General features: G+C 42.3%; 1 protein-coding gene and 1 long non-coding RNA gene across 2 annotated transcripts in view; one reads left to right on the forward strand and one right to left on the reverse strand.

Annotated features, from left to right (window-relative positions):
- LOC125881175 (uncharacterized) overlaps positions 1-26,344 on the forward strand; it is a 261,696-nt gene that overhangs the window by 149,378 nt on the left and 85,974 nt on the right. The gene's annotated exons all lie outside the window — the stretch shown is intronic.
- timp2a (TIMP metallopeptidase inhibitor 2a) lies at positions 1,286-25,692 on the reverse strand. The gene is made up of 5 exons (XM_049564187.1): positions 25,312-25,692; positions 12,447-12,547; positions 11,605-11,713; positions 6,286-6,410; positions 1,286-3,373 (listed from the first exon to the last, which is right to left on the reverse strand). Exons 1-5 carry the CDS (start codon positions 25,445-25,447, stop codon positions 3,176-3,178), a joined length of 669 nt encoding a protein of 222 aa, XP_049420144.1. The 5' UTR covers positions 25,448-25,692; the 3' UTR covers positions 1,286-3,175.

A 26,344-nucleotide genomic window follows, 5' to 3' on the forward strand; every position in this document is an offset into this window, starting at 1 on the left:
GGGGGTTGTAGCCTGTGTGGTAGTGAGCCTATCACTTGTCACATTAAATTGAACAAGACCTGCGGTGATTGGCTGCGAGATAAACCATACAATTGCTACTTTTTACGTAGTACTTTGTACTGGGTTATTTCACTCACTGCCTTAAAGGTATTGAGTTCTGATACCCAGCCCTGATTTTAGCATATGTAACCATTGTGAAAGAACTGCTAGCATGATTGTACATCAAATTAATTGTTATTTAAGTCCAGGACTTTTCACCTTAAAATATGCTTTTTCCAAAGTATGTTTTTAATCTTACCAGTGACTGTTTTATTTCAACACATCTTGTTTGTCCATCATTAAACCAGACAGAGCCAGTTATGTGGTTGGCTGATTGCAAATCACTTCACAACAAAGCAACAGCACATTACGTCATCTCATTTCCGTCACGGGGGAAGTAGTGTTGTAAAATAAAAACATGCATTTTGAAATAAACTGTTGGAGTGAAATAACATGACTTATCTGGTTTACAGGCAGCTCTATGAGACGATTTAAGCACAGCGGTACTCGTGCAAAATGCTCAGGCTGTTCTCATTCCCTGTTCATATGTACTCTACGAAAAGTACTGCACTAGAATTCCTATATAACCTGCACAATCATGAGTCAGAAATTAATATATAACCCATGTATTTGTGAAGGCTGCGATCATGTGGCCAATGCACTAATGGGAGTAAAGAAGAAGGAAGTAGTCTAAAGAGTAAAAGTCCAAGTAAGACAGCAGGTTGGGGTAGTGGGCTTTGAGTTATTTCAGTCGAGAACACTTTAGTCAAAGAAAACTTTGCTTCCATTTGCAGTATTATATTTGGTGGTATTGCTCTGTTCTGGGCCTCTCTGCCTTTCCTCGGGCCTAAGAGGAAAACCTAAGGCGGAGAGGGCTCACCTCTCCACCCTTCTGTGTGCCTATATAGAAAGGGCAGAGAGAGCACACCTCTCTGCCCTTCCATGCGGCTACATGGAGAGCCTAAGGCAGGGAGAGCAGCAGCAAAGCGTAGCCATGAATCTTTTATTATACCTAACATAACCTAACCAGTAGGGGTGCCAATTCGTTGGGTGCTGATTAATTAGATATCATACAAACCATCCAATGACAGTACGTTTAAATGCTAACTTCGGCACAAGGCAAATATTTGTTTCATAACGTCATTGTATTTATTCACTCAGTTCTGAGCCCTTTAGGCCTCCATACCTTTAGCCTGCATCACTTCACTAAAAGAGCAAATGCCCAAAAAGACTGACACAGGCAGCGTTTCTTCTTTCAAACGTATTTTTTATTTGATAATACTGAATATTTTGTCCTTCGCCCGGACTTACACAAAGCATCAAACACATGCACAGTCCTCTATTCACACAAGGTACCCATCCCTCGTTTCTCGACACCTCTCCAAAAAGGATTAATCTCTCTCACTCTCACGTTACTCCAGCGCAAGAGGACCTTCTCACCTCGACACTACAGCTAAAGACATCGTAGACAAAGACAGCGTAAAACACACAAAAATCATGACAGGTATAATAATAACACTGAAAAAATACAAAGTAATGGAAAATGGAAAGAGTTTACTTTTAAATTATGCCTCTAATACTCCATCATATATATATTTTTTTGTTAATGTAGCTTGAGGTGTATAAAACAGCACTGTAAACTTTGATTGAGTAACTTGCTTTCTATGACAGCGATAAAGCTTTCATTAATAACTGGAAGGAGCAGGAAAGCTAACATTAAGCGTGTAAAGACCTTATTACTCATGAAATGAACCGTCTGCGAGAATATACTGGCAAATCATGAAACTGCTGTTGGCATTTACAATCAACAGATAATACAAAGACACTGAAATAACAACCAACAAAGCTCTTTTTGTTTCTCTTTCACACATAAAATCTGCAAAAAGATCCCTTATATCCAAACGTCTCACCACGCGCCACTTTTTTGTTTTTCTTCCATTGCAAGTATTATTTTATCTGTTATGACAAAGATAGCGAGAGTAAGTTTGTGAATACGGATCACCAAAAGCACTCAAAACAGGATAAATCTGCACCTGAGGTGGATCTGTCGGTCTGGGCGAACTATAATAACTGTCACATCAGAGTGTTCAGGCTCTTGTCTTTACTCATCCTCAAAAAGTGCAAATCTAGTTCTAATGCAGTAAATAATAATCATCAAGTAACAACAAAAGTATATGCATAGGTACTGTACAGCTACATAGTGGGGATAACAAGAGAGAGGGACGAAGACGAGATGAGGAAGAGGGATTTGGGATATTTCTGATCAGACTGTGGGGGCGGCGAGCAGGTTTAAATTTAGAGCGCTCATCTTTACACAGCATAGACTGGTCCAGTGAGGCTTGTGACAGTCACAGGCTTCAGTTAAAAATCACCACAAGAAAAGAAATTTTTTTTTTCCAACTAATGAAACCACAAGAGTTCAGCCATGCAAGATGACTCATGTTCTTTTTAAAGGAAACAGTTAAGCGTGTCGTGGGCGTCCAACGTCGGCGGTGGCCAAACAGCTCCCAGCAGAGCAGATGAGAGAAGCAGTAACTTATAGTGTTCGGAGAGAGAGAGAGAGCGCGAGACAATCATTTAAAAAAAGGCAACTTGGAATTTGGCTTTGGAATAAAAATGGAGAATGAGGTAATAAAAGTAGAAACACACGATGGGTAACGAATGATCGTCCGTAGATCGGGGGTTGATTGGTGGAGTCGGAGAGCAGAGCTGTTAAAGCGCTTTGTGGGGCAGGAAGTGCTCTGTCTCACCGAGAATTTATATCCTCCTGACGCCAGCCTCAGGAGGAAGTTACATCATCACTTGACCAGTCTATGTCTCATGATGCTATTTTGTTTTTACAGAGACGCTGCGTCTGAGAACAACCTCTGAGCCTCTTCAGTTAAAGGTGAGCAATGCTGAGGCTGAAAGCGGCCTCGTGTTGCTCTCGCTGACTGAAATGCTAACGGACAACAACACAAAGAGAGGCTGAAGGTTGTTTTCAGACCAGCAGGTAATTTCAGTCACATTAGCTTTGCCTTTTTTTTTTTTATCAAAAAAAAAAAAAAAAAATCACTTTGATCTTAGATTTCAATGGAATTGTTTACATTTATTTTCCAGCCAGGCTGTGCAGTAGGCAGTCAGGCGTGCCACGTGACTAAGGGTCGTCGGCGTCCAGGAACTCCTTCTTGGGCGATGAGACGCCGCGGTACCAGGAGCAGGAGCCATCTGCCCTCTTGATGCAGGCATAGTGGTTGGCCTGGCGTCCGTGCACCTGCTTCTCCATCATCAGGTCCGTCCACAGACACTCCTCAGGAGCAGAGATCTCGCAGGGCAAAGAGGGACAGCGCACAATCTGCGGAGACAAACAGAACAACCTCCCTGTGAGAGTCCGGTAAAGTCAAGTTATGACATCATCCATCCGTCCATTATCTGTATGAGCCCCGACAAACTAAGCTGACGGTCAACTGTTGGTCAGTGTTGGGCCATTGGTGAGCATCTGTTGCCCTATTTTTTGCAGTGTTTACTGCACTACTGGCACTAGTTGGCAGTTGTTTTTTTGCTGTAGCTCTGGTTGAGGGTGAGAGGCTGTCAGTAAATAGTTTGTTGGTCACAGGGAAACAGAGATCTGTGTGGGTACATGAGACCCTAAAAAAGAGGGTGGATCATGGGGAGTACCACCAGTTGGTCCAGGAGCTTCTCCTCCATGATGGCTGTTTGCAGGCATATTTTAGGATGACTCAGGGGCAGTTTGACAACCTGCTGTCTATCGTCAGGCCGTATTGCTCTGGGTATCCAGCAACCGCTACCACCAGTTTCTCCTCTAGGGTTGGGTCGGTATAAGAAAAAAAAACAACAACAACAAAAAAAAAAACGGTCCGGTTTTTGTAAAAAAACCCCGCATCAAGTCGGTAATACCGGATTTTCACCACTTGGGGGCGCAATTGACTCATTTAAAATAAAAAAACGACCTTAGGACAACAGAGTGACAGTAACACTTTGTTTCTTTTATTCCTTACAAATAAATTTTGCAGCTTACTCAATCAGTGCAAACAAGGGTTGCCTCCTTCGTCTGGCTCAAAGCCAAAGTGTTGCCATAGTTGCGCATTCCTTGATTTCGTCGAGATTAAATTGTCCGCCATTATCAACTCCCCGTCACTATTAAACAAACTCCAGGCTACAGTAGAGGTGCATGCGCACTCGCACCTCCTAGCTCAGTCCCCGCCCCGCCCCCCTCTCTCTCCTGCTTGCTGTGCGCTTGGTGAAGAGGCAGACACAGGCGCTCACAGACTCAGGCTTACTATAACTGGACTACGTGTAAAAATGTCCGTGAAAAATCCCCGCAATGTGAAAAATACATGCCGAACAGTCTTTTGTGTGACACTGGTGCGCGGAGCGCAGTCCGCGCGGTCGTGCTTTGCGCGCACAGGGCTTGCGGACGTCCACTTTTACCAGGCGGACCTCTGCGGCGTCGCTCCGCATACGTTCTGCCCGAGTATGTGGTCCGGTCAAAAAATAAAACCCGATCCAAGACGGAGTACCGGAATGAATTGGTATTACCAAGAACCGACCCAACCCTATTCTCCTCCATTGTTTACCAACTGTAAACTTGTTGTCATGACCACCACAGAAGGCCCGCCTCTCAATATCATGCGATCACCAAATTGACCAAAAAAAAAAAAAAAAAAAAGGGATGAAATTGGGCGTTTGTCCACTCTAAGTTGAAGTTTTTTCAACTGGAGGAGTTCGGAGCGCTCTGGCCCCTTTGAGGATCACAATGCAAAAAGCTTAATTCTCATTAAAAACAAATACAAAAAGGTGCGTCCAGCTGCTAAAACGCTCTCTGTGTGATCAGGGCCTTACTCAGTGCACAAGAAAAGAAACGAGGTATGTAAACAAACAACTTAATTCAAGAGGGTATGAGGGCGGGGCACTCACTACCTCAGGCACAAAGGCTGTGTCCTGGCCGCAGCAGCTGTGGGAGCGATTCCAACCTATGGCCCTTTGCTGCATGTCATCCCCCCTTTTTATCTTAGTTGTATGTACAGTACGTTTCTATGATATTCGGGTTTTTTTGCACCAGAATTGCCCTCTGGGGACATTCATTCATTCATTTTCCGTAACCGCTTATCCTGTTGGGGGTCACAGGGGACTGGAGCCTATCCCAGCTGACAGAGGCAGGGTTCACCCTGGACAGGTCACCAGACTATCACAGGGTTGACACATAGAGACAGACAACCATTCACACTCACATTCACACCTACGGACAATTTAGAGTCACCAATTAACCTGCATGTCTTTGGACTGTGGGAGGAAGCCGGAGTACCTGGAGAAAACCCATGCACCACTGTGCCCCCTTTTGTATTAATATAAAATATATTTTATTTAAATTTCTAAAAATGTATATATTTATTTTCTTTTTTATTGTTTTAAATAGAACAATACATTTTATCTGTAAATATAATATTTTGCAAGCTTGTGTCATTTTCTATACGTGTATGACAAATCACCCTTAAGTGTGTTTTTGATTTTTGACTTGAAAATTTTCTATATTTTTGTATCAGAAATTCTATTTTCACTTTTATACCTCTGCCACTGTTTGTTTAACTTTGAAACCCCCAATAAAAAGAGTCGGGTAAAAAAAAAAAAAAGAGAAAGAAATAAAACATATAAAAAATGTATTTAATTTACCAGAAGAAGCCAAAACTCTCAAGCGTTAATTGTTGTGCAATAACTTTGTCAAGACAAAACACGGTCTGAAACTGGCATGATAATGATTGTCTTATTGTAGTAATGTTTTAAAAAGTATGCTTATTTGCTCTCTTGCCGAGAGGTCAATGAGAAGATGTATACTATTCTCGTGTGTTAACTAAATAAGAGACTGTTAGCTTAGCTTAGCATAAAGCCTGGAATCAGGAGGAGGCAGCTCGCCTGGCTCCATAGAAAGGTAATAAAATCCATCTACCAGCACCTCTAAAGCTCATTGTTTATGGCATTATATTGTGTTTGTTCAAACTGTACAAAAAAATCTAAATGTAAAAAGAACATTTAATGAGAGAAAACAGCAAATCCTCTCAGATCAGAAGCGAAAACCAACAAAAAAATCTTTATCAAAGTTTATTTTCTGTCAAATCAACTAATCCATGTTGTGGCTCATCTTGTTTGGACTGTTATGTCTGGTTTTGTACTTGGGGAGGAGGGCGGGGGCAGAGTTTATACTCAGGGAGATAAAACCATACATACACAGAGTGTCCTTCACCGCCTTACCTTGCATTCACAGCCCATCTGGTAGCGCTGGCTAAGGCCCTTCTTCTGGGTGTTGCTCAAGGTGTCCCAGGGCATGATGTAATCACACAGGGTCACATGCATGCGCCCACCGGCCTCGGCCTTGCCTGCAAAAGAATGAGACGGTGATAAAAGCGCCACAGTGACAGCAAACTCAGACATGAGATCATGCATCAGTATAAAAGCTCTCAGTGGACAAAAGGTCACAAACTGTGAGCGTTACACGACACACTCACAGGTGATAAAATCTGTTACTTTTCAGACGGGTGGCTGCAGGCATCAACACACACACCACATGTCCTCTGTGTGAAAAGCTGCTGTTTATGTTTCACGCACAAGTGGCACCAGTCAAAACACAAGATATTTCAACTGGAGTTTGCAGATCTGCTCCTCACCTCACCGCTATCTGTCTGCAGAGCAGCTCTCGACATGTTGAAGTCTTTACAGCCCGTCCTCGCAGACGAGACTGACTCACGTTTCACTGAAACCCTTCCAACTGTTAACCCTTTCGAACCCTGGAGGGAGGATGAATCATTTCAAAAGATGCCCCGGTCGGCAGAAAGTTAACCATCGCTCCCACTGCTCGAGTCATGCAGTCTGAGAGAGAGGAAACGCTGGCTTCAGCAGTTCCTCCTCTTACAACTCTCTGTAATTAGGGCCGAGTGTTTGCGGGTGCATCTCTGTCTGCAATGGGGAAACCAGAGCATGCATGACATCATGATCCTCTCTGTCTCCCCTACTCGCTGTACTATGTCTCATTCTGCTGCTTTCAGTCACAATAACAGACAGATTTAGCAAACAAAACATTAAAGGTCCATTGTGTAGGATTTAGGAGGATATACTGGCAGAAATGGAATATAAAAACTGTTTTATTTAGTGTATTATCACCTGAAAATAAGAATGGTTGTGTTTTCGTTACCACCTAGAATGAACTGTTTCTATCTACATAGAGAGCAGGTCCTTCTACAGAGATTGCAATGTTAAACCGCCATGTTTCTACAGTAGCCCAGAATTGACAAACCAAACACTGGCTCTAGATAGGGACAAAGTGGTTAGCAGCCCCTCCACGCCAAAAGTGGCAGAAAAACCCATTTAAATCTCCTGGTTTGTTAGTTTTGGAGAGGAAGAGACCTCCGCTGATAACTTGGCTCCAGGTAAAAACCTCCTGAACATCTGGATCTTGAGTTATCAGATTGTTTTTTATCAGTGTTAATCTCCTGGTCTGTTTGTTTTGGAGAGGAGGGGATCTCTACAGATATTTCGGCTTCCGGTAAAAACCTTGTAAACAATGAAAACTGAAGGAATTCTGACTGGGAGAAGTTTCAATCTGCAATCCTCACCTCTATACACCACTAAATCTTACACACCAGACCTTTAGAGGAATAGTTGGACATTTTTGAAAATATGTTTATTCAGAGTTAGATGAGAAGAGTGATACGACTCTTATATCGGTTTGTGAAATCTGAAGCTACAGCCAGCAGTCGTTCATCTTAGCTTAGCTTAGCACAAAGACTGAGGACGGGGAAACAGCTAGTCTGCCTCCATCCAAAGGTAACAAAATCCACCTACCAGCACCTTTAACTCTTTAATTAACACACAAGTTAATCTGAACACAACTGAAGAGTAAAAACAAATATTTAACTTTTATGAGGAGGTTATATGCTAAACTATTTTTCAGCCAGTCACAGTAAGTAGTCAGGCGCTCAACCCCCCATAAAACAGTAACACTGTCATTTTTACACTTCGGTTTTGTGCAGATAACAAAAAACGAGATAATATGTGTTAATGAGTGCGCTTTAACAGTGCTGGGAGGAAGTTTTTGCTACCTTCAGACAAAGCAGAGTGGCTGTTTCCAGTCTTTATGCTAAGCTAAGCTAACTGGCTATAGCTTCATATTCAGCAAAAAGATATCAGAGTGGTATGGTATCAATAGTCCCGTCTAAAATTTCCACTTTTTGGGTTATATTTAAGATCAATATTTCTTATTCAATTTCTTTGTATTCTTATATAAAAATCCACCATGTTTTCTTCCTGTAAACCAAAATATGATGTGTTCTTAGGTAAGCTAGTGCCATCTTATTTCTACCAATAAAAGCATCCAGCACAAGGCTAAGATTAAGTTAGCTAGCTAGCAACAGCATGCTATGTCAGTGTGTTCCCGTTTGCCGAGAAATACTGTGCTTATATGCCCTCTGTTCACTTTAAGCAAAGTTATATATGTGACAGCTCCAGATTATACGCAAGGCATTTTACAGTGGACGGCTTCAGCAACAACTTTTCCACTGACCAAATCAAATTCCTCCGAACTTTATATCCTGCTAGCCTATCTTGTTTCACTCAGATACACATCATAATGCTGAAGCTAGATACTCTCGAAATGCAGTTTCATCTGACTTTAAATTTGTAAAAGCAAATTTTTTGGCCACTTGGGGGCAGTAGAAACGAGCTGTAAACACCACTGACATATTATCATCATTTCATGGTAAAAAACTGCCTATTTACTCGGAATGTACCGATCTGATCTCAAAGGTCGGGATCAGGGGTGTTTTCAAGTTGTTTTTTCACTGATAACAATCGACTATATTGAGCTAATAAGAGGATGGGATCCTTTATTTTACATCAGCTGGTGTTTTTTTACTCGCAAAGCTTGAGTGCAATGAGTGTGTCAACTCTCCACTGCTCCTCTCCCTCTGCGCAACGTCCACAGCGAAACACTACACGCCATAAATGAAAGCGAAATTCAGATTGAGACAGTTTGTTTATGTTATTTACAGGAGTTATGACACATCTATGGCACATGGTGTTTCACCGCCCTGCTCGAGGGAGAGACAGCGTAGAGCTGACGACAACCACACTCTCAAAACTCAACAAAAGCCCTGCAAGCAAAAAGCCAACAACAGTAATAAGAGTAATTTCTTAATCAATCCGCACAGAGTAAGTCCAGATGTCGAAGGCAAACACTCAGCAGAACAAAGCTGATTCAGTTGGCAGAGGCTGCACCTAAGCAACAAACACTGGACGATACTCTATAAAAGGGACAGAGACATTGCCTCGAGACAGACACAAGGCCAAAAAGACTCAAGGAAGGGTTTGTTTTGTGCAGCTGTATTATCTAGGAAAAACAGAAGGATCAGGTTGGGATTTGGCATTGACAGATTCTCAACATTTAATGATTTGGATCTGGATCTGGGGCATTCCTACACTGCCATTCATTTGGAGTCGTGTTTCTGTCCACCTAATGAATCTAAGTCCACTATTCACCCTCTTTTATCTCTGTTTTTGGTCTCTACCAACTCCTGAGGAAGATATCTGTCTCTTTAGCTGCTCCACTACGTCCACCAGCTTGTGTCTTACTGGGTCTGATTGGTGTTTGGTAATGAGCAGGTACAGTACAGTGAATTGTTTGGAGCTTTTTGGCTGGGAGCAGCTGCCTGCTGAAACTAAAATCCCCGCGATGAGAGTGAAGCAAAACAAAAATTGTGGCTCAGAAAACCAAAACAATGACCTGAAATTTGTTGTAAAACTCAGGGCTGAGTCAGGTGAAAACACACTGCTGATCCATCCCTTTGAGCGACTCCTCTCAGGTAGACAGTCATAACATCCTTTGTCGATGCAAAGGAAAAAAAAGATTTTAGCTGTTTTAAGATTTAGAAAATGACAAAAATGGCTTACATAACTAAACACACTTCAAGTGGATGCAGATGTAAAACGGCAGCCTTGTTGTTTAAGACTGCATTTGTGAAATTTGAACACAAGGTCATGGACACTATGTCCCAACACATCCAGCCAGCTAGACAATGCTCCCTTCAGGCTTTTATCTTGTAGAGTGATATATTTTCTTTTAATCTCACGGTCATCATCGCCTCGAGCAGCGTGAACAAGACACACATACATTTACAACTCTGTGCTGCAGCACGACAGACAAGGTCACTCCCCGTCTCCACAGGGTTTAGTCAGCAGCATATCATTACCCATAATAACATAAACAGTTACTCCTTCTACACACAAAATGGCCCGTTAGTCTTTATCCAATGTGATGATTGTCCGCCCAGCTGTTTACACCTGGAGGTTGATATCTGATTATCTGTCTCTTTCCTGACCGTCTTGTTTTATTTTATGTCTGTAGCTTTTATCTTAGTTTATTCATTTGTTATTATGTCTAAAAGACACATATTTTCAAGGACCATAAACTGAAAAAAAGCAGAGCAAATTAACAAATATTTGGTATTTTTACTAGACAAATTACTTAAACATGTAATGACAGGTTACTGACAGTAGGACACAAAGGAAGAGTTCAAAACTTTGGAAAATACAGTTATTGGGGAGGAGATTGATGCCATTCTCGGGATGCTTCCAGACCTAGAGTTGTCTTGCTTTGGTCCGAATCAGGGACTAATTTTGTTTCAAAGTTGTATAATTGCCTAGAGTTGGTTCGTGTTCTCACGGCAGAATTTACAAGCGGACCAGATCAAATGCTTTGTGCAAGAAAGCTGCTCTTGATTAGTCAGAATTTCCATGTGGGAAAAATCCAGGAAGTAAAGCAAACGTTGAAGAAGAGTACACTTGCAAGATAAATGTGACACTTTCTAATGTCACAATGGAGGGACAACTACGCAGGTTGATTTTAGCGCTGCTCATCGTGGACTATATTGCTGTCATTGTTCATTTTAGTCAAAGCATACAGTTTGAAAATGAGGCGCGGCTCCAACTAGAAAACAATGTTTTGATGCATTGGATGTGCTGAATGTGCATATTAAGGCAGTACAGGAGGAGGTGCACATTAATAATCCTCCAGGACTGTAACATGCTCATGTTTAACCCAAACAATGTGTCATGTGACTGCAGTTGGTTCAGATCCAGGTCGGAACACGTTCTCACCGCAAACGAACCGCACCAGAGTTCGTTTGTAACTGGACTGAGACCACCTCTTCAAGAAGGTCTCAGTCCGGTTGTTTTGGTGCACACCTGAGTGTGATTGAACTTAGGGGGCAAACGAACTTGAGTTCGATTGAACTGAACTAAACGGGGCAGGTGTGAAAGCACCCTACTGTACGCTGTTTGGAGCTACAGCCAGTAAAGCCGGTTAGCTTAGCATAAAGAATGGAAACAGGGGGAGACAGTTAGCCTGGCTATGTCTAAAGGTAATCCACCTTCCAGAGTCTCTAAAGTTCTTCAGTTAACACATTATATCCTACCAGTTCCACAACATGTCCTTTTTTCACGCTTCTGTTTTCGCATGGATTAAAGAAATGCACAAAAATCCACAAAAACAAAGTGTGCGTAAAATCCCGTAACACACACCTGAGATCAAGTACTCCTTCTTGCCGTTGGCATCCAGGGTAACGCCACAGACAGCGGACACAGGAGCAGTGAAGACAGCCTCGATGTCCTCGTTAGGACCCTTGAACATCTGGAACAGAACCACAGAGAGGGGGGTCAGAGGTCAAAGTCTGAGCAACAATAGGTAGGCATGAGGGCTGAAAAACTTTTGGTTGATTGGTCGATTGGTTGGTCGTAATGTTCTTGTTCAACCAAAGCCTCACTGGTTGGACAGTCGCTGTGTTACTTTAATAAGACTGTGTTTAATAAAGCGTTTCTTTTCCCAGCTGGAAACAGCGGTTGGAGTAGGTCCAAAAGCCGGGCCGCCCGCCCGCCTTCAAGCAGGTAGTGGTGGCGTCTCTCCGACTGCAGCCAACCCCCGACCACCTCGTTTATCCCCCTCAAACAAACAAGTCATTTGTGTTGTGAGATTCTCCTCAGTCTCTGTGTGTTCAGCTCTCAGTACTTTTGTAGCTTCCAACTGAATCTCTGGGGATTGGAGTTTAGTTTCTCTACTGCGTTTCTGTTTTTACTTTACATATCTGCTTCATTTTACTGTTTCATGTTCCCTATCAGTGGTATCAGAAGCTGTGTGAAGTTGCTGTTTGAAAACTCAACATTTCCGTATTTTGCTGCTTCACAATAAAAGTTTTTACATAACAAAATAACAGGAGACTTTTATTGTGAAGAATCTACAGGAAATTAAATGTGTTTATCACTGAATTACCAAGCCAAGCCCATGACTGTCACAAAAAAGGGGTAGTAGGCATCTGGTGGATACTCTGTCAAGCTGAGGATTGAAAGTCGATCAGTTGTCCTCTTACCTTGATCTGTTTGACCTCATACTGGATCCTCTTGATTGGGTTCCCGTAGATATCATTCCCAGAATCCACCTCTCTCTCTCCCACCACCTTTGCTCGAATCACTGTTGGGGAAACAGAACGTGTCGTCAGATCATATGGTGTTACATAATCCTACCATCAAAAGAGATGCAAATACAACCCAGTCTCACTCCAAAGTCGTCCAAATCTGGCGTTTCGGCATGATACGTGGCCGGTTGCTATTATAGTTTAACGGCACACGGCATCAGGGGGAAATGTGGTGGGACAAGGGCGAAACTTAAGGCAGCGAAAGTCCCAAGTAGGGCAGGGGGTGGAGGATGGGTCCAACAAACACTGACTTTCACCCAGGAGAGCGGCGTTCCTGTCCAGTAAGATTCGAAAGCCAAACCCTGTTCTTTTTTTTCTAAACCCAACCATGTGCTTTTGTTGTTTAGGATGAAAAAATACTTCAATTCGTGACATAGTGAATTTATTTTGAAAGAGACTGTATGTAAACGGTAAATTTCCTGTGAAAACACAAGTGTATTTTGAAAGAAGACAATGCATGTAACAGGCAGAACTTGACACAGCGTCCCAGAACGTCAACAACCAACACATCCAGGGTACCTTGCATGCCGTATGTGGATGTGGAAAGTCCATGACCAAACGTCAATATGTGACGAGGTCGGAGTGAGAATGTGTTGGCAAACAACACAAAACCATTTCCAATAAAAGGACGCAGAGAGACTGCTGCTGTAAGCAAACAGATACGTGAACAAGGTATTCTTGTATTGTGGACCAAGGCTGTTGATGTGAAAAGACTAAAGCCTGAATGATATTAGCTCACTGCAGATACATTGATACCAGCATATATGTAAATTCAGAAATGACAAGAAATTCAAGTACAGATATGCCAAAGATATGTTTTGAAACACTGTCAGCAGTTTATATTTTATTGGTAATATCATCAGAATAATGTCTGTTAACTGTCCCATGATCAAAGCTGGTAGATAAGGGAGATGGTGCCTTTGCAGTAGCTCTCAATCAAATGCTCCCCCTCTATTGACACCTTTTAATATGTTTTTAATATGTTTAGTATGTTAATATTTTCCAATCTTTTTACATATGTAATTGTTCTGGTTTATATTTGTGTACATGCAGGGTTTTCCCTGCCTATCTATGACAAAGGCGGGCCAGTACCTGACAGTAATATTCTCAGCTGTCAGGATGTGCCTGCTGTAAAGGGTACATATAATCACAGAGGGCTGAAAATCACAGGACATGTCTGTTCTGATTATACAAGTCAGCAGTGTAAAGCTCAAGCATGTGGGGGCCTCCTTTTATATTCAGTGTTTCCCATACATTGATGAGACTATGGTGGTCCGCCATAGTCTAATTTGCCATAGTCTCCAAAAATCGGCCAGATATAAAATGCCTCCGGTAAATGAACGTCACTCTGTAGCGCACCGGCTGGAGCGCCTACTATGAATTCTTGAGCATGCCCCCTACCTCCCATGGTCTCCAAAAATCTAGTCTGGCCACCAGACAATCAGAGATCTCCGCCTTCTGATAGTCTGGGGACACTCCTTTCTAAAGTGTGTTTAACACACCGGCGAAAACGGCCGGCAACAAAGCAACACCTCTTGCATTTTTGAAAAGGACACGCCCTCCTGTGCGATTCCCCTTTTCTCGTCCACAATGAAACAAACACACAGAGAGCTTGAAAATAGATGCCGAGAGATTTAACTCTGTTTTATCAAACGTGTGCTCAGTCCACAACATTGTGGAAATGAAGGACTTACAGCGACTTTGTTTAAAACTTTTAACGCAGTCGGACTATGTTTACAAGCACAAGAGTTCAGCGAGCCACCAAAGGACCGCCCTGCAGATGTACTATTGGTTCCGCAATGTAGGGAGTTTTTTTAAACTCTGAAATTGTATCCGCCCATCTAAACACAAAATCAGGGAGAAAGACATCAGTCTTTAGTTAAGCAAAGCGTCTAAAGACTGACTTGTGAGTCTACCAAAAATCCTGTGGGGAAACACTGACATTTAATAGGGGGGGGGGGCGTATCTAAAAGTGCAGCTGTCAAGATGCCCCCCGCCACAGGCCTTTGCCAACTTGGTCTTGAAAAACCCCTGGGAAAACCCTGACATGTTAGGGGCCGTACACATGCAGCATTTTTTGTGCCCTCAAATTCTTTGTTTTCAATGTTGACGTGTGGCAGGTGCACTCAAACACCAAGTGATTATGGATTATAATGTAAAATGATCAAAATGTAAAACAACTGTTGACTATATTTTAGAGTATAATGTATTTAATTGTCAATTCATTTATTTCCTTTCTTGGTACAGTTGATATTCTGGGTTATCATTGAGTTGATAAAGGATCGGCAAAAATAAGCCTGAGGCTTTAATCTGTTCCTTTTCCGGTTACTGACTGTGAAAAAATCTGTGTGAAATAATCTTTGTTTTTCCAGATGTATGTAACCGAAATAAAATTATTCATTTATTCATAATAAACTAAATAATAATTTTAAAAAAACTAGCGTCTTTAATCTTCACCTGAAGTCTTCTTACAACTCATTTTTGTTTTTAAACATTCATTTAAACAACAGATAAAAAATATAAAATGATAAGATATTTAGGGATGCATCAAATGATTTCAGACAAAATCGTTCGGGCCACAAAATACAAGATAACAGTGAAAAAATGCATTTCACACATCCCACGGTGACGTCTTCAAACGCCTTGTTTTGTCTGACCAACAAAGACATTCAGGTTACAGCGATATGAAATAGAGAAAAGCAGTAAATTCTCACGTTGGAGAAAAAGATACTACAGAAAATTTGGCATTTTCTCCCTGAAAAATGAATGAACTGATGACATTCTTGTTCACCACATCTCAGGCCAACGCGAGGGCAGATGTATGAGAACCAAAACAACCTCCACAACCGCCCGAAGTCTCATGTGCACATACCACATTAAGATCGACAGCAGCCCAGTCAATGAAAACCCAACTAAGGGTTCCCATTAGGTCCAAAACTGCATGAGGGCCAGACACATAAACTGACTTGGCCTGCAGCACGGAGCTTCCTACTTCCAAACATGACCAGGAAACTGTCAAAGGAGCGGCGTTAAGGAATAGGAGTTCAACTTGAAAGCTGATATGCAGAGAGAGAGAGAGAGTGGGCCAGAGGCATGTTTCTCACCGTGTGTGTGTGTGTGTGTGTGTGTGTGTGTGTAAGTGTGTGTTTTAATAGCCTGACTGACTACATCAAGCTTCAGCTATGCTTAGGGCATTTATTCAGAATGGAAAATATGAGCAATAGAGAGAGAAAAAAAAACATAAAATAAGCAGCAACAGTGGACACGTACACATAGATAAACACACACACGCGCACACACACACACACACACACACACACACACACACACACACACACACACACACACACACACACTCAGTTGACTGCTGTTGCAGTCAGTTTATGACTTGGAGCAGACACAAATATGGGGGTTCATGGCTCCTAGAGTTAATAACGTCTCTCACTCTTCTGCTCCGTCTCTCGTTACTTCCTCTACCCCTTCTTCACCCCCCCCCCCCTTTTTTTTGTCCAAGATGATTTTCTGCATATGTAACCACGACAGCCACCATTAATCATCTGCTCTATAAAATGTCAGAATAGTGAAAAATTTATCGCGTTTTCCCAGAGCCAAAGGTGACGTCTTCAAATGGTTCGTCTTGTCCGCCAGCAAACTAAAACCTAAAATCATTCATCACACGATGGCGTGAAACAGAAAATCGCAGTAAATCCTCAGGCTTGAGAGAAACAGATCTAGTAAATGTTTGGTATTTGTGTTTCACAGCTACTGTCAAAGTTGTTGATTATTTTCTGACGGGGGAGCATGGTGCCATCCTGTTGCACCGAGGTTCAGTATTATCAAGCTTTCTGTAGTAAACAGTTGTGTAGCAGAGGCGGTGAATCCATCCACATCCTGACACATCTCATCCTCTGATACTTTAAATCAGCAGACAACTGCCTCAAAGTTACCATTCATTAGTATGTGGCATTTGCTTCTGTTCCTTTTAGGTTTTAGGTTTTAATGTTAGTGGAGCTGGACGACGTTTAAGATGAAACACTGCAGAAAAGTCTGAATTTGATTACATTTAAATGCAGTATTGTAACTGAAGTCTTAACTGAATCCACTGATGTCTATGGGGGATTTATACTTGTGGGGTGGTGTGTCTGTGTCACTCTGCAGTTACAACCCCAAAACAGAGGCGGAGGTTTCTGTGAAGTGCTGTAAAGTTTAGCTGATTCAAAACACACATTAAACACACATTAAACATGGCTTAATAGAGACAATTTCAAACACAAGTACACAAATCAGCTTCACTATAACTCGCAGCATTCACAGACAAACATTTGTCTTTATCTGGACACATTTTCCCCACAAATACAACATGCTAACGTTATTAGCACAAGCCTATGGCATTTTATATTGTATAAATTAGCCTAGCGACAGGCAGAGATTTCCTCTTCTCATATGAAGTCAGGGACAACAGCAACATTTAACAAAGGTAATGTTACATAATTCGGCTCCATTACAACTCACAAGGTTCACTGACAAAACAACTGTCTTATACTAAACACGTTTTCCAGACAAACAGAACATGCTAACGTTATTAGCACAAGCCTATGGCATTTTACACTGTATAAATTAGCCTAGCAACCAGCAGAGATTTCCTCTGCTCATATGAAGCCAGGATAAATCACACACAAGACTTAAAATGCTATTTTTGTGGAGGCTTTATTGTCGTCACAATTTATTGTTTCTTATCTGTGAAATTAAAGTAAATGATAATAATTTCTCAGGAGGTGCACGTCAGCCTACTGCATAAACGCTTTAGCCCCTTTTTACACTGCCTGTTCAAGGCAATAATATCATGCCCTTATGCCGCCTCGCTGTGCTATATATAAGGTACGATCTCGGAGTGGTGGGACCGAGTTGTCTCGCCTTTAATCCTCCACAGGAAGTAGTAACAGCATCAAAACTGTGTCTATATAAACATGACAGTCTGTGGGACAAGATCAGGTGTGACGTTTTGAGGACGTGCTATGCGTGTAACACACTGTGGGGGATTAAAGAGGTAGCTGTTATCAGTTAGGGGCTAACTCAATGAACAGAGATGACGTTTTGAATAAAATCATGTGGCTTGAATATTGAGCAGACAAATCTGATATGGCTGACATAATTCCCAGGTACAGCCCAAGTATACCGTCTCCAGCAAAAATGGGGCATAATAAAAAAATGCGAGCAGAGTCTCTGCAGATAAATACACCACCACACACTTCTAGTGGGTTGTAAGTAATGACTGAGAGGGATTACTTTTTGTATGTTTATACAGTTCAGGAAAATCCTGCATCTTTAAGTAACAAAAATTCAAAGTAATTTCATGTTTAAGTTGATATCTAAATAACAGGTTTTGCCAGACAGTTTACATATCCATAATTTGGATGAATGACTTCCGGAATGTTTGACTTGTTGCTAAAAAATAAGAAGGAGAAAGAGATTTGTTGACTGGGACATGAATCAACTTGGATTCGGGCTATCAGCACTGAAGTCATTCATCCCCAGAGAAACTAATACTCGTTTCTTACCAAGCAAACTTCTGCATTTCAGTTACACTCTGATGTTTATGCTAATATGCAGCAGCAGCCAGAGTACACACATAAGTACACACATAAACACACACACACACACACAGCAGTATACCTGGCTGGCACTCTCTCCTGCATTCCTCTCAGTTTTTCCGCTCTCATTTCCTGACCTCATTCTGAGCCACAAACTAATGAGCAAAGAATCAGCAGCAGGACACAATAGTGAGGGGAAATTAACCCCCTTGTTCACAACACATTGCTGTTCTGGGAGCAAATCTGTCTACCTTGGTGTTGCAGACATGTTTACTTCTCAGTTTCCCCCCCTGCAATAAAGCCAGAGCACATCATCCTGTGCAGTCTAAACAGCATGTTGCGGAGGCGGCAGACTTCACAGCGTGATGCTAAAACAGCATGACTACCGGGAGGCCTGCAGGCGGCCGTGCTTCATCGCAGATTGATCCCAAAGTCACCTGATCAGCAGCAGTCAATCAGCAGCCAGGAGCCCCCTCCATAAACCACCAACTGACCCACATTTTTACCGCTCCCCTACACCCTCCCGCGCCCCGACCAGGACCGCGTTTAATGACTTATACATGCGTATCAGTTGCACTACGCAATGTTTTCCATGCAAACCCTGTACGCCACATCCTAAGTGCCCCCCCATTCGATCCCACCACATGACTATCCATTTCTTTTCTCATACGCCAGTGACCACCAAATCATCCCCGACTTTCCTGATGTGGTTTGTCCAGCTCCAGACGTATGTGGGCCTTCTGTTTGACCAGAGACGAACCGCCCTCAAACACATTTCAGATGACCTTGTGACCTCTGAACACAACCGAGCGAAGGCCTCTGCGGCGAAGACGAAAGCTCTGCTTCATTTTCCGCGGTGATACAGCATCAGGTCAACACATTAACAAGACAGCATCGAAGAATATTGGCTTCATGTGCTCCTGTGCATATCTGCTTCAGAGTTTTCTTTATTCAGACCCTAAAGCAGGATTTAGCCTATACTTTTGCATTGTTTGACACTGTACCTACGGTATAGATGCATACCCTACACTGACGCGCACCTCCCTAGTAATGTAACTACATGTCAGGTGCACAGACCTCCTGTCTATTTCTGTAAGCTGAAACCATTTCCCTCAGTGGAAACAAAGCTTTTATTTACTTTGATTTCACAGATAAGAAACAATACATCGTGAAGATTATAAAGCCCCAACACAATACTGTTGTTACTCGAGTGTGATTTATCCTGGCTTCATATGAGCAGAGGAAAGTCTGCTAGATGCTAAGCTAATTTATGTAATGTAAAATATCATAGGCTTGTGCTAATAACGCTAGCAGGGTGTATTTGGATGGAAAGTGCTACTAGCAAAAGACACTTGTTTTGTCTGTGAACCTTGTGAGTAGGGCTGGTCGATACATTCTTATATTGCGTTATTTTCAGGCTATATCTGGATACACCACATATATCTCCATATTTTAAAATCTCATCAGTGCTAGGACTGGAAGACAAAATCAAACATAACAATATTTCTGACCAAATACCGTCTCTGATGCGACAAGGTTGTAAGGATGACTATTTTATATTACCAAAGTGAGATATGTGATCAATAATCATCAATAATGTAAATATAAACAGCTAAAAAGGTTAAGGTAAGCGTTTACACAAATAGAATAGTCTGGTATGTTGTAGGGCTGAGTGATACGGACAAAAATTCTTATCTTGGTATTTACAGGCTGGCTGGCAATATACGATATATATCTCAGTATTTTCTACGAGGAGTGTAAACACACATTAAACATGGCTTAATGGAGACAATTTCAAACACAAGTACACAAATCAGCTTCACTATAACTCACAGCATTCACAGACAAACACTTGTCTTTATCTGGACACATTTTCCCCACAAATACAACATGCTAACGTCATTAGCACAAGCCTGTGGCATTTTACATTGTATAAATTAGCCTAGCGGCTAGTGGACTTTTCCTCTACTCATATAAAGTCAGGGACAACAGCAACATTTAACAAAGGTATCATTACAAAGTTCGGCTCCATTACAACTCACAAGAATCACTGACAAAACAACTGTCTTATACTAAACATGGTTTCCAAACAAATACAACATGCTAACGTTATTAGCACAACCCTATGGCATTTTACATTGTATAAATTAGCCTAGCGACAGGCAGAGATTTCCTCTGCTCATATGAAGCCAGGATAAATCACACACAAGACTTAAAATACTATTCTGTTACCGTGACATGTAGTTGCATTTCTGGGGAGGTGCATGTCAGGTTACGGCTCTAAAAAGTGCTGGAGAACTTGTGAGTGAGAGAGTGGGGCGGAGCTGTGCGGAGAGTGTGAAAGAAGAGAGATGCACACTGGTATGCGTCATGTAAAGCAACTTGACCCAATATCGATAGAAACAGTGTCTAAATTTCTATCTTGCTTGAAAATATATCAATATATTGCACATAATGGCCTTATTGCCCAGCCCTAATATGTTGATACATTTACAACACTTTACTGTAATACAGCCTTTAAAAAGACGAAAAAAACATATCACGATACAAGTATATCCAAAATCTAAGACGATATATAGTCTCATATCTCGATAACCATATAATAACTTCATATTGCCCAGCCCTGCCTGTGAGGTATAATGGAGCCAAATTGTGTTTGATAATGTTGCTATTAAGCCATGTTTAATATGTGTTTAATGTGTGTTTTGAATCAACTAAACTTTACAGCAATTCACAGAAACTCCACCGCCACCTCGTGTTTTGGAGGTGTAACTGCAGAGTGACACAGACACACCACCGCACACATTTAAATGCTCACAATGGTGTAGGTCACTTGCGTAGGCCATGGCAAACAGGCTCTGCATAGAGCTGATGCACAATGATAAATTAGCCTGAACTTGTTTTGTCCAAAAACAGTCCAAAATACATAAATTATTCAATCTGAAATTACATAAAATAGAGCTGTGTGATATGGAAAAAATCAAATATCACAATGTTCTAAACTAAATACCTTGATATTGATATTGTGACTATATTGTAGGGTCAGGGTACAAAATTAGCACCAATCACAAGTACTGGTGAAATATGAGGCTGATGTGCTTCACTCACTAGCCACAAAACAAACGTGATCTACTGAGAGGTGGGTAAAATTTGAACATTCAGCAGCCATTTGGCCAAAAATGTTAATACAGCACCCTCTGTAGGGTCTACCACTTTCACTAAATATTTACACAACGACATTTTTGATAAATAATCATCAGTAATGTGGATATAATGATGGAGTGGGGGCCTGTGGCATGGGTAGTACAGGCGAATGCTATGGGAGGTGTCATTCATCGGGAGCATGAAAAAGACCATGAAAACAATAACAATTCTGTGTTGAAATCAGCAGGAGGAGAGCCAGTAATAGTTGCCTCTAAGCAGCCAGTGGCCGCTACCAACATCTCACGGAGGTTACATTGACTTACACTGTGATGCGTTCAAGCTCTGTTCAGTAAAAATGAGTATTCGGCGAAGGTGAATTATAAAGTTCTCATGATGTGTTCAGTGTAATCTTGTAAAATGTAGCTTTTGTTGAGAAACTTGAATAAATCCAGCTGTTTGAGGGAGAAATGTGTTTTTGTTTTCACAGCACTATAAAATAGATATTAAAGAAGACATTATGATGTATCATATATAGCGAAAAGGCTTTTAGCTTATTTTCTAAAGATGTTTTACATGTGAAAGATGGTAATATTAAAGGTTGTTTCAAAAATGTCTATTAGTTGAATTTGTGCTCATTCAAAGGTAGCGTAATGACGGACTGAATGACTTTAAAAGTGTTCATTTATTTTTTATAGTGATGATTTCTGTGATTCCCTAAACAAATAATAACAAGAAAACAACAATGACTCATCAAGGGCACCAAATGTGCTAGGGCTAGCACTGGTAAAAGCAAATAACAGAGCAGTGAGAACAATGTGGTAAATCCAGAAAACTATATCACTTTCCTGTGATCCAGCCTTTAAAACCAGGAGAACAGTCTGAGAAGATATCTAGTCAAATTATGATATCAATATAATATCAATATATCACCCAGCCTTAAAATAAAACAGAGAAAAGCAGTAAATCCTCACATTTGAGATGCTGGCAGTTTTGATCAGCCAATATAATACTTAATGCACCGCAGACTTATCATCACCTCCAAAATGATATGGCGAAGAACTAGCATTATTATTCCTTTGATGTAGGGATGTGCCATGTCATCACGTTCACGATAATGCCGGTTTATTTTTTAAAATCATATGAAAAAAATCATGTCATGATACTCTTAAATTAATATTCTTATTTAATTTTTACTAATTTGTCATATCGTCCAGAACATCGCTATCGCAAAAATACCCTGAAATATTATGATATTATTTTAGAGCCATATCACCCACCCCTAGTTTTGCCGTCTTGATGAACATAATTCCAATATTCACTCTTTTGTGACTCTGTTTTTGGTCTCCACCAGCTCCTGGGGGAAATATCTGTCTCTCCAGCTGCTAAACGCTCCTCTATGTTCAGCAGGTTGTCTCTAACTGCGTCTGTCTGCTGTTTGGCGCTGAGCAGGTCGTGTGCAGTGAGTTTTTGGAGCGTTTTCCACTGACAACAGCTGCCTGCTGCTGGAAACAATGTTGATTGAGAGCGGTGAGATTGATCCAAAATGTGGGCCAGAAAACCAAAACAATGAGCTGAAACGTCAGTGAGTGCATCTTTCATATCTAGTGTTTTTGTTCAGAGTGCACTGTCATGTCTATTTTGTCTGCTGTCTCTAATGATTAACTTTAAAATACTTTTTGCCGCAGTGCAGATGTTTGTGACGACTTTGTGAACCATATTTGAGCCATACTTGTGTAGAAAAACGTGCACGGTAACACAATTCAAATTCAAACAATATCATCCAGTTGCTTCAGTTTTAAATAAGAGTTCAGCAGAGCAGCTTGTGGTGCCTGTTAATACCATTTCATGACTATATTTCTATAAAAGGAGACACGCAGCATCAGTGTGTTGTTGCATGTCCACTCCTGCAGACAGCAGGGTGACTCTGGTCTTCCACAACGCCCAGCCTCCGGACAGTCTGACTGGGCAGGGCTGCTGGGGAAGTTCCCCTTTGTGGGCAACAGATTTATATGAAAAGAGGATGTTTGTCTCTCTGCACATCTACGTGTGTGTGTGTGTGTGTGTGTGTGTGAGTGTGTGAGTGTGTGTGAGTGAGTGTGTGTGTGTGTGTGTGTGTGAGTGAGTGTGTGTGATTGTGCGGTAGGTGCATGACACTGCTACATTTTAATGGCTTGTGGTGTTAACATAGAGCATCATTTAGCATGAAAACAGAAGGTGACACACAAACACACACGCCGCTGATTGCTGCATGTACAGTATGTGTGTGAACACGCAACGAGTGGGATCCAGTTTCACCAAAACAAATATCAAATTGTCCGACCACAGAGTCACTCTGTTGTTGCCTACGTGCACATTCTGGGCAACCAGACAACCAACTCTATTCTGATTCCCTGCTCTTTGTGAGCCTGTGAAACCCATCCCACCCCTGCGTCTCCCCCAGCTGCAGGCCTGCCTGTGCAGAGTCTTATCTGGGTGTTTCTCCCAGCAGATTTTTTTCAGATGCGCCAAAACCACGGTTTCATCCTCAGGTCCACCCTGAAACCACTGCCGGACAATAACATCGGCCATCGTGCCTCTAACACGCAGCCTCCCTCCTCTGACTTGACTCATCGACCCTTTAAAAACAACATGAGCACACAAAACACAAATACACTCCTGCTGTGAGACATCCTGTCTCTGAATCCCGCCAGCTCAGCGAGAGATTGAGTCACACCTGAAAATAGAGATGTCATTTTGCAATGAGGAATATCCACACACACACACACACACACACACACACACCCACCCACACCCATGCATGTGGAAATGTGTGTGGATAAGGAGTCGAGTGGCGGAAGAGCCAAAATAGTGTGGTCTCGGAGTTCTCAGGGATACCAGGCATATTTTCACTTGGACTGTGACTTTTACAGCTTTTTTCCTCCTAAAACACCCTAAACTGACAGCCAGATGTCATCTGTAGTGTGTGTGTGTGTGTGTGTGTGTGTGTGTGAGCGTCCACCATGCATGGCAGCAGGCCTGCAGTTGTGTATGTGTGTGTCCCTGTGTTACACCGGAGCAAAGTTGGGGAAAACCCCAGCAGCATTCCTGTAATTCCTCCCAGCACCACCCCTCGCAGGAAGAAACAGGGCCGGAATGGAAATTACAAAAAAAATAAAAAGAAGAAGAGGAAAGCTCGCCGTGTGACATATTCTGTGGTTTAGATTCAAACCCCCCCACCGCCACCACCCACCCCCTTAAAAATATTTCTCCTCACATTCTCCATCCCTTGTCCTCCTCTCTGCTCTTTCCCTCCTTGTCTCTTTCCCTCTCTTGTGCCACGTTGCCCTGCAGAAGCTTCGTCCCAGAGCAGCCGAGGGGTGAAGCTGCACTCTGCCCCGGACCTGAGACATTATGTAAGGTGATGGAGCCACACTCCTTCCTGTGTGTTACACTGACATACACAACACACACAGCACCTACACCCTGACACACAACAATCTAGTGCTCTCAGAGTGTGTGTTGGAGTGACGTATTGAAATATCACAATGACATCAGAGCAGATAATCAACATAAAGTTCATCATTGTATCCACAGCTGCACTTTGACTCATTACTGTGATGCTTAACTTCAAAATGAGCGTGCGTGCGTGCGTGTGTGTGTGTGTGTGTGTGTGTATGGGTGTGTGTGTCTTCATAACAAGCCTCCATGACACATAAACACTATATTTTATTAATCCTGTGCTTCCCAAATGGCCACTTTAATATCTTAGAGGTGTGTTGTTGTCAACATGACGTGATAAATGATGACACCGGGGATGTGCGTGTGTGCAGTCTGGATGCAGTGCACACAGTCGGGCCATGGCCTTGAGGACCCTCCACCTCCACCTCCAGCGGTTTCCAGCAGCTTCTGCGAGCCCATTCTGCGCGCACCAGAGCGGCTGAAGCTTCCGGTATGTGCGCAGGAGCCTGGTGCAACATGAGCTAGGTAAACAACAACAACAACACTCACAACAGCCCCCCCCTCCTCCGCCCCGGCGCTGCACTCACCTACATCGGCGTTGCAGAACGCCTGTTGCGGATGTACCGGAGCGCAGCTGCAAGCTTCCGCGAGCTCCTCCGCCCGCCACAGGACCAGCAGCGCGAGCGTGCAAAGGATGCCGTTAACGGACAACGGCATTTTCATAAACACTGATGCGACGGTTTTTCTTTCAGCCTCTTCGTGTGCTGCGCAGATGCGTCGCGGTGTAGATCCAGCGGCAGACAGCGGCGTCCCCCCTCCGCGTCCTTCTTCTCTAACCGACGGGTAAACAACACCGGGCGGTCTGCTCGCTCAACTCCGGTATAACGGTGACGTTAACGGTGGCTCCTGGAGGTGTCTTGGCTGGTGACTGCAGCTGTCTGTCTTTAGGGAGTGTTTTCGTTTCTAGGATCGAGGCGGTTTTATAAAGCAGCCCGTCCGGCTCCTCCCCCCTGCGGTAACTTTTGGCCCAGCAGGGGGCGCTGACGCCTCCGGCCGGAACAACCAGACATGCTGCTGCTGCTCCTCAAAGGTCTCTGATACTGAGATACATTCAATATACCACTGTTTCCATGCGGAAATGTTCTTTGTCTTATTTTATTTTACCACAATCTCATATTTAAGCATTTATAAGGACTATAAAGAATAAAATAAATGACAACATTTCAATAGTCGAGTCAATATTTATCTTTTGTGTACTAATTATTTGATAGTAAACTGCCTTTTTTCAGTCACAATGTCACCACTATCACTTGACTTTGACTGGGAGAGTGCAGTAATTAGAGCAAATGACAGCACAACCTGTTCCAGGCTAAGTCTGATACAATTTGAGGTTGTCCACCAGATATATCGCACCAACTCTAAACTCTCCAAAATCCTACTGCCATTGATGCTTGTAATAAACTAAGCACAAAAAGTAAGAAAATTTGTGTTTGGTAAACTATTTCGTTGTTGTAAGCATGTTGGCAATAACTCTTATACATTTGGAAAGCCTGTTTATTTCCCTTTTAACTGGTGCCACATTTGTAAGGAACATGCGTTTGTGGGATGAGCAGCAGAGCT

The sequence above is a fragment of the Epinephelus fuscoguttatus genome, linkage group LG20, assembly GCF_011397635.1.
Source record: "Epinephelus fuscoguttatus linkage group LG20, E.fuscoguttatus.final_Chr_v1".
Taxonomy (NCBI): Eukaryota; Metazoa; Chordata; class Actinopteri; order Perciformes; family Serranidae; genus Epinephelus; species Epinephelus fuscoguttatus.

Coding starts and splice junctions, on each gene's coding strand:
- timp2a (XM_049564187.1), bottom strand. CDS start 25,447: ATGAAAATGCCGTTGTCCGTTAACGGCATCCTTTGCACGCTCGCGCTG. Junction 12,548..25,311: donor GTTCTGCAACGCCGATGTAG/GTGAGTGCAGCG, acceptor TTTCCCCAACAG/TGATTCGAGCAAAGGTGGTG. Junction 3,374..6,285: donor AGATGGGCTGTGAATGCAAG/GTAAGGCGGTGA, acceptor TTGTCTCCGCAG/ATTGTGCGCTGTCCCTCTTT.